Source organism: Antennarius striatus, chromosome 20, assembly GCF_040054535.1.
Source record: "Antennarius striatus isolate MH-2024 chromosome 20, ASM4005453v1, whole genome shotgun sequence".
In the NCBI taxonomy this organism is placed as follows: Eukaryota; Metazoa; Chordata; class Actinopteri; order Lophiiformes; family Antennariidae; genus Antennarius; species Antennarius striatus.
Window position 1 is genome coordinate 4,077,750 of NC_090795.1, and position 9,240 is coordinate 4,086,989.

Consider the following 9,240-nt stretch of genomic DNA (forward strand, 5'->3'; position numbering starts at 1 on the left):
TAGTATGACAATAGTATTAAATAATCGTCTAAGTTTAACAAAAACTTTCTAAAATATCTTACAGAACTGCAAATACTAAACCGTCTTAATATTTTTTTTATCATGGTACACTCTTGATGTCTTCACCCATAACTCTGTAGAGTGGCAGTGATACAACAGAAGCTTCAATTTTGACAAGCGTAACCAAATCAAACCCTTTCAGTCCAAGAGTATCCTGCAATACCTGCAGCCATAACACAAGTGACAAAACACTAGCATTTTATGTCAAGTAATTCCATTACATTTCTCTATATGAATTAAAGGCTGATTTAAGAAAATGAAAACAATCACACACTTTGAGGACAACAACCTTTAATTATAGAAAGAAAAACGTTTATGTCCTTGCAATTTAATAACTGAAAAAAGGAGCTAAAGCAAGAGAACTGAAATGTTTTACAAGATCGTATTACAAAAAATTTGAAACCTGCATGAAAAATGGAGTCTTCACAAATCACAAAAGTAAAACCTGACACGTAAATATCTTGAACGGGTTCCCTACATGTGGCAGTTAACAATATCAACAGCAATGTTTTAAAAATAATAGAAAATAAAAACATAATTACAAGCTTCATCGGCCCCCCCATCTGTGACTGCGAGGACTGCAGTTGATACGATTGGGACAACAGTAGGTCAGGGAATGGGTGCTGGTGAACCATTTCAAATCATTTATGCAGAGAGGTCACTGCTATTGAAACGGTCTTGGTCGTACACCTCTGCGACAACTTTGCGACCTCCAAACCAGCGGTCATTGAGGGCCTGGATTGCTTTGTTCATCTCTGAGGCCATGGAAAATTCTACAAAGATCTTGACAATTATATCTGCGTCCTCTTCTTCTCCTTGCTTTTCCTGGTATATGATGACTCTGTTGACGGAGCCGAACTTCCCGCACTCTTCTGTCACCTCGCCCTCAAGGTCGTCGTCAATATCCTCTGGGCCAACCATATTTCGAAGCACCATCACTGTGGACTGGACACGGGAGCAATTTGACAAATTAAAAGTTTATTCAGGCAATTAAATGAGGTAGCTCAAATCTTTCATTAGAGTTATACTTTGTCCTTTGCCACCCCCTTTTCCAAGTCTTACCTCTGATTTTCTTAGCAGTTTCTGCATCACCATGTGTCTGGCACTGCTGCCTGAGATGCTCATGTGCTCTTGATCACTCAACATTTCCTGCCCCGTACCATCCTGCAGCAGCTCCTCTTTCTCTTCTTTCCTCTCCTGTTGGTTGGAGCTGCCAGCTTGATTAGAAAGGACCGGTGGCGATGAAAGCACAGGGTTCACAAGACCAACTGGTATGGGAGGACGTACAGGAGTTACACCTTAAATAGAAAAAAAACAGACAAAGTCAATGACACAAAATGTTTAAACAGAGAAAGGGTTAAAAGAAGCAGCGCTAATAAATGAACAAAGTCATGCATCATTAAGATCAGACTTAAATTAAGCATCCACTCATGCTGTTAATCCAGTGTTTGCGACAACAAACATTTGTGATCAATACAAATGTGTTTCCACATTCAGCAACATGTAAATCAGGCTTGGATGTCACTTAATTATTGACGAAACAGTCGTTACTCAAATACATCAAGGCGCATAGCATGCATCAGGAAAGAAAAAAGAATGGTTGCAGGGGGGAGGAATGACATAACAGACCCACCATCATTTAACATATAGGAGTGTTTCAGACAGACCCAACAATGTGGTGTTCTGAAGGCGCTTCTAGCAAGAGTGCTACAGCTATAACATATTCTCCTGTAGTGCACCCAGTATCCAACAACAGCAAATCGGCATCATCAAAGTCTGCTGAACGCTTTTTTTCATCATCAGCCTCATGTTTAAGTAATTTTAGAACACTAGGGTTTGAGTTATAAATGGTATTAATCGAGTAGAGCGTGCCCTTGTGACTCGCGGTTAATGTGTTCCAGGAACCACACGCAAATAACGAATTCCGCAATATAGCAACGAACTATTCATCTTGTTATTTACGGTAATTTAAATGTTTATAACCCTCCCCATACTGATGTTAAACCACCTTTTATCTGTTTTACCTTTTCCCACACTCTTATCGACCGTTTAAAGCACTTGTCTGCATTCCCAGACTCAGAGAACTAAGTGCACTTCCAGATGCCATCAGCCAATAGAATGCATGTATGGTATCACGTGACTGCCTACTAAAAATCTGCAATAAGGTCACGATTTTCGATGCGCGAATGTGCAAGGGAATACTGTAATTTCAGAAATCTATAGAATAATAACGTTTTTTGACTAAGATTAAAGAAGCCATTTAGAGGTCTTCATGGAATTGCATATGAAGCTAATTGCATGTGCTTTAAAGCAAAATTTTTGTTTTAAGCCCTGCTTTTATTAAAAAAAACCCAAAAAAACGAGCACTCACTCATGTCTGGGTACACACCTGTGATGACCCCCGGTGCCTGGGCAGCCATAACCGCCTGAGGTATTCCCATTTGCTGACCGAGAAGCTGGGGCGCAGCTAACGCCCCCAGGACTGATGCGCCGGCTACAGCCTCCTTAAGAGAGGGGGGCCGAAGACATTAGGTAAGGGAAACACACAGAGCACAGCACAAGGCAGCACAGTCAACGATCAAACAGTCTGGCACAAAGCGAGGTCAACCTTTCCTCTCATTAGTGAGAGACACAATCACAAACATTCTCAGTACAGTTACCTACGAAATCGACTAATCTTAGGTCATAATAAGAAGCAGTGATGAAATTTTACAATAACTACACATCATCTACACAGTACAACTGTTTGGTCAATCATTGGCACTGTTCCAACTAAGAAGACTCTTTGCTTACAAACCCAATCACTGAGTGGGAACAGCTTCAAGAGCTTACGTTATCGGGTAATAAAGGAAATTACATTTGAATGTTTCACAGAAAATAAAGCCCAGAATATCTTGTATTTCCAGAGATTTTAAAATTGACACTGACAGGGCAATTTCTCTTTTTGGGATCCCTACAAAACTGGCCTTCTCCCAGTCACCTTAATTAAAAATTCTATGCCCATGTTATCTGTGCTTTTAGTGTCAACTCTAGCTATATCTGGGTTATATTTACCTGGAAGGCCATTAAATCCCTTTGGAAGGGATTCATACTTGCCTGGGCCGTTATCTTAGCAGTGGCTGCCGCCGCAGCTACAGCTGCAGCAGGCGGCAGACCACCAGGGGTCGTAGGGGTCAGTAGGGGCATTGGCGGGGTCACGGCTTTGCCCACCCGTAGGTACTGACCCCCTAGGTCAAACAGGTTCATAGAAGATACAGCATCCAGGGCTGACTGAGGCTTTTCATACTCTGTAAGTGAATAAAAGCGAAGTTAATAGCGGAGCAGTCGGACCACAAAGGGCACGAGCGAGTGAGGGCCCTCAGCTCACCGATGAAGCCAAAGCCTCTGTGTCGCCCTGAGGTGGGGTCTCTGGCTAACGTGCAAGATTTGATCCTTCCGAAGGCCTCAAACACACTCTTGATGTCATCGTCTGACAGGTCAGGGTGGACTGACGCCACGTAGATTCGGTTAAAGGCGCGCGCCTCTTCTGCCAGCTGGTCAATGATGGGTTGCGCCTGACCGATGTTACTTGGCCGCCCAACCTATAGCACAGATCATACCAGCACGCCTACTGAGCAAGGGCTTTGTGGTATCAATCGAGAACGCAGGACCGCAAACTCTAGGACCCTTAAACCCTTTGGCAGCCACCGAGTTCAGTTAAAGCCACTCTCCTGCTACAGCATAATGTTATCCTTCAAGTCTTCCCTTTACTTTTAGCCTCACGTATACTGCTTCTCTACATCTGACAAAAAGCTCTATAAAACTAGAATGTAACATTCTTCCAAGTCTGTGATTAACTGTCTTGTAATAATGTCTTTTAGTTAAATCCTATTGTCACACAGATTACTTGATTTTCTGGAGTTCTCCTATTTTAACAGTTACACATATGAACAAACTAAAATGGATCTGATCACTGCAAATCATTTAAAATTCTTAACGATTTGCACTGATGTAAATTGTCATCTTTCATTACATAAGAAATTTTTGGTACTACCCAAATCTTCCTTTTTTCACTAAAGTTGCAAGCAAACTGGAAAGCCAATTTTGCAAGTAACTGCCGAACAAGAACAGGCTCTACTTCTAAACTCCAGATTCAGTGTGACAAGCTGAGCTGGTGGCAAAACCGAAAGGTGAATGCATTCAATGCATCAGTCAATGCTACAGTTACGTACTGACAACTTCCTCTCTTTTACAACAGAACTGAGCGAGCTATTGAAGACGGGCATTTAAGTTCGATTTGGATCTGTACTACAGATGGGGCGGCCAAGCAACACCAACCAGGCGCAGCCCATCATCAGCACATCATGGACACAAGAGCAGCGCCACACACCGTTGAGAATTTCAGTGGAACTGTTCGCTAAAATAGCTTTTGATAAAACCAAGGAAGCATAACTCACAAACACAGACAGTACATTTCAAACACACTCAAACACACACACACACGAGCGCGCGCGCACACACACACTCACACACACAGAACACGCACCTGGAAATCAACAGACACAGACAAACACAGAAAAAGAGAAATTAGTCACAGTAGTCATTTCAAAAGCAACACATCCAAAACCAATTTCAAAACTGACCTAGCATCCCAAATAATGAAAAAAAAATTAAATTCTTTTTTAATCAAGCAGTAAAAAAGAATATATGAAATAGGTGACGCTGTATCGTTTCCCTTTATCCATCAGTTTTTAAGACATTGAGCAACATCGATCTCCTGACAACCTACCTTAATGTTTCTCCCCCCCAACATGACCGAGTTCATCTGCTCCAGTGCAAGCTGAGCAGCCTCTGGTACGTCATATTCCACAAAGGCAAATCCCTGAGGAGTCAGATATTATGGACAAAAAAAACGAAACCAGACCAGAAAACAGTGAAGACGGGTAGCACTGAAATAATCATGAAATTATGGCTGCATAGAAACCGTCTGACTCTTGGTGCATGACACTGACCTTGTGTTTCATTGTAACAGAATCCCAAGACATGTCAATGCTCTTGATTGGACCGAATGGGGCAAAAGCCTGTCTGATGGTGTCCTCACCAAGCTCATAGTATATGGAGCCCACATACACCCGACACATTATGGCTAGAGCACGTTGCCTCTGAGCTGCCACCTGCCAAACGGGGAAAACAACATACGATAAGCATTAGAGAGTAAAAGAAAGGAAGTCCAACACACACACAAACACACACTAATAATAATAAATGTGTATTTTCTACTGGGCTTGCTTTTCCCCAAAAATCGGTTAGAAGCCAATTCCAAGTTAGGGGGTCTGGATAACGTAACAATGGGATACTGTTATCGTTGGACTGAACTGAAAAAAGCTAACATGTACAACAGTTATAAAATATTGATATCACCATATGAAATTACAAAGTTGCCTCTATTCTGTTACTATTTAACAGACATATGGAGGAAAACACACTGAAGTGACTGACATGCACAGCCCTCACAAATATTTGGCTTCAGTAACTGACCTGTAGTCCAGGGATGCAAGTAAGGTAACAAAAGTAATCGAGGAGTTCAAACGAAATCCACACAAAGTCTTGATGTAAGCATTTCAAACTTTCTTCTCAAGTCTAATAGGAGAGGATTTAACCACCGGGTGGTGCTGTGTTTAACCGATGCTTTCAAGTCAGCCTGCTTCTGCTACTTTCATTCTACTACCAGCAAAAGATGGCATGTGCCTAAATCATGACACAACAAAGTTGACTTAATTATTGACAGAACAAAGCTTGACTTTGAGATGGCCGAAAAGATCCCTGTTCCAGCAGTTTTCTCATTTTGGTCCATTAAAGTGAATGCTAGCCCTCTTTCATCCCATGCCAAGAATATTCTGCTTTTATATCGAGCAAATGCATATTTGTCAAAGAAAAGTGACTTTTCTCACATCCGTAAAACCCTCTAAAAATTGGTGCTTTGGCTAACCTCTTTGTGAATATACATGCAAATTAGCACACTGACTTTAGAATGCAAATTCTTCGACTACCAACGGCAATCAATCGTCTCACGAAGGATTACAGACTTGGTCGCAAGTACGCTAGCAGTCAAGAGCCACTGTTTCTCACAAAATATGCATTCGTTGCTGTGATAAAAAAGGCAGGGGTTGTTGTCAACGCAACTAGTAAAAGAAGGGTAACAGTCCTTTTCCATTGGGAATGCGCACAGAAAAAAAATTTAATAATCTATTGACCGATTGTAAAGGTGAGAGAGGATCTCCAAAGCCCATTGTCACTGCTGCCATCTGAAAGACAGTAAAGATGAAAAAAGTGCTGAAAAGTAGGTTAGATATCCCTTAGCTTTGCTTTTTCAAAATTGTAATTGCTTTGCTAGATAGACAGAAGTGGTTAGGCTAGCACTGTATTCAGACACTCCCTCTAAACAACACAGTTTGGAGAGTTGCCTCCCCAAACTTAATTTTAAATTACCACACAGCAATAAACATAAACAAGTTCCCTTTAAAAGTGCAAAGCATTTTAAATGACCAATGCTTTCATGACGATCTTCTCCATCTGAAAAAAAGCAGAGGCAAAAGCAGGGGCACATGGTCTACACATGTGGTCTGTTTCACAGCATAGTGAAGGAGGGAATAAGACTTCCAGACAGCTTTACCAAAACCAACATCTGCGTCGAGAGAAGTCTGCCGTACTAATGCACCAAAAGGCCAGAACATTTAGTCTAGAATCAACTCACAACCGACACGGGAATTAAAGACTTTTGTTCGCCAGACTGCCATAAAATTTTTTCACATCTCACCTGCAGGTTGGTTAGCTGCTGTTGTTGATGGGCGATGGTCTGCTTCACCAACACACTCTTAATGCTTTGTTCCATGGCATACTTCTTTGCCTGTAAAAAGGAAAAATTATAATTTTTTAATCCTCAAATGATGAACACTGGTTAATAGAATTATATTCAAACATATACCATACCATTGCATTTATTGACAGTGTGTGTGCGTAAGTGTAAAAATATATAGAACCATCTTATTTTGAAACAAGACTACAAATCAACTTCAGAGTGTTTCATATGTTGTAGTTGTACAGTTACTGTAAATTCACATGTAAAATGCAATAACTCCTATTTCTGGGTTTGGACCTATGCCTCAGTCAAAAATGATTTGATTCTGAAGCTGTCCATGAGCAGCACTAAGTATAAGAAGTGTAATTTTGGAATCATTTTTTTGAAGTGAAAACCAATTTATTGAGACTTAAATTGTTTTAAGGTTACCTTTTTTCTTCCGACACCAATCACGGGAACACACATCTAAAAATACGATTCCACTCAAAATGTTAAGACATTTTTAGCTCAATTCTGTTTCAGATTCTAAATAAATTTCACAGGCACCCAGTTTTCATGAGGGTGGTATACAGCGTCTGTAAGTTCCACCTCACAAGGTGCATGGGGACTTCAAGTCAGGCTCCACCACAGCTTCATTTTACTCTGAAACATGCCTGGTTGGCACAGTACAACACTCAGTCAAACATATTTCGTGCCAGAGAGGATGTCCAAATATTATCATTAATCTAAACATGTGTAGATCGCTAACACTAATAGCCAATTCAACATCTTTAAATCAACTTAATTTGACTGCCAATGGCTTAAATACATTTTTTAATCTGTGAAAAAGCATGTGACCTGAAGAGACTCGGAATCAATGAGTGGAACCACAGAACAGAAAGGAAATCGCTCAAATCCAAATGTACACACAATTCCTCATTGTTATATTACTTACATCCTGGATACATTATTTTCGATAGTACACTTAATTCAGAGTTATCCTACCCTCTGAAGTGCCTCCTGCTGCTCTGGGGTGAGAGGAGGAAGGCCAAGCTTGGAGCCTGTGCTCTGTCCATTCTCCATCGTCAGAGCTTCACCTCCCTGCAATTCAAAAAAATAAACCATAAACAAGTGCAATGCTGAAAAAACAACCTGGAACATTACCCTGCCTACATGGATATCAATAACTACATTTTCTCCAGCTGGAAAATTCAGTGTTGTCACCAGAAGTCACATCACTTCGCAGCACACTGGTTATCAATAGGGTATTCTAGCATAAACAGGACATACACCCCGCATTTAAACCAGGTGTTACCGGACGAAGTCCTTACCTAAAAAACCCGCAAATCGCTGGGTCCACCAGATTGAGGCAGGAAAGCCCCCAAGGGCAAGAGGACTGATGGAGAAGCTTTAACAATTCAACAAATTCTATGGGAAATAAAAAATGCCTTCAGACTAACATTAACAAAATTTTTAAAAAAATAAATAAAGCAGGCAGCTACATTTCTATAGCTTTACATCGCAATCCGCACACATACAGTCCGTCTTTCCTGATATTCTACTCAATTTCCCGTTAGCGCGATGCACATGAACGCTACTTACGGTCTTCGTCGGAATATCACGCTAACCGTCGTTAGCTTGTTTAAGTCGCAATATTAGCAATCGTTTAATCTTAAACCGAAGACAATTTTGGGTATATTCTATACAGATTGTACTTTTGTCACAGCATAGAGACCTTTATCAAAAAAATAATACTGGAAAACAGCACGATAGTCCCAGCGAGGCCTGGTTTCCATTTAGCTAATGACGTTACCATTGTGCTAGCAAGGAGTTAGCTGACGTTGGCTAATGTTTCTCGTTCTTCATTGCGGCGCGCCAAGAAAACTGAATTTTCCCCAGATATATTACGTCGACTCAAATATAATTCAGCAAAACTCAAATTCTACCGTTCACCGAATTCCATTAATGCTACAATAACAACAAATGAAACTTTTAATGTGTATTTTTAATCGAAAAATGTACATACCGCAGTCTCAGTCACCGCCATAAAGCACACCTTCATGGAAAGGCCCGCACAATACCAGTCTCGCGAGATTACTCCATTCTAAAATCCAGATCTCGCGATCTTTGAGCCACCGCGATAACTTGATTGACGCGCAGTTTGCACAAACACTGCTTTAATAGTCAGTGTTGCATTTCAGTAGATGTTGAGTTCTGATTGGGAATTTTAGCTGTATTTCTACAGCTATTATTTTATTCAGATACTGAAATTATATGTACATTTAGTTTATTCTTTTACAAAACCCGACCATAATTTGAAAAAAGCCACATTCCCGTCAAAGCTGCCTCATATAATGAGGCTG

General features: G+C 40.8%; 1 protein-coding gene across 8 annotated transcripts; it reads right to left on the reverse strand.

Moving 5' to 3' along the window:
- Window positions 1–340: 340 nt before the first annotated feature.
- On the reverse strand, window positions 341–8,953 carry puf60b (poly-U binding splicing factor b). 8 transcript variants are annotated; one of them, XM_068344009.1, is made up of 12 exons: window positions 8,904–8,953; window positions 8,209–8,305; window positions 7,883–7,978; window positions 6,857–6,946; window positions 6,294–6,344; window positions 5,052–5,213; window positions 4,829–4,921; window positions 3,428–3,641; window positions 3,115–3,347; window positions 2,432–2,564; window positions 1,123–1,358; window positions 341–1,005 (listed from the first exon to the last, which is right to left on the reverse strand). In XM_068344009.1, exons 3-12 carry the CDS (start codon window positions 7,958–7,960, stop codon window positions 706–708), a joined length of 1,590 nt encoding a protein of 529 aa, XP_068200110.1. In that variant the 5' UTR covers window positions 7,961–7,978; window positions 8,209–8,305; window positions 8,904–8,953; the 3' UTR covers window positions 341–705. The 8 variants fall into 8 exon arrangements, with proteins under 8 accessions (XP_068200110.1, XP_068200108.1, XP_068200106.1 ...); XM_068344007.1 differs by lacking the exon at window positions 8,209–8,305 and having other exon boundaries at window positions 3,157–3,347; window positions 8,904–8,950; XM_068344005.1 differs by lacking the exon at window positions 8,209–8,305 and having other exon boundaries at window positions 8,904–8,950.
- Between the last annotated feature and the right edge of the window lie 287 nt (window positions 8,954–9,240).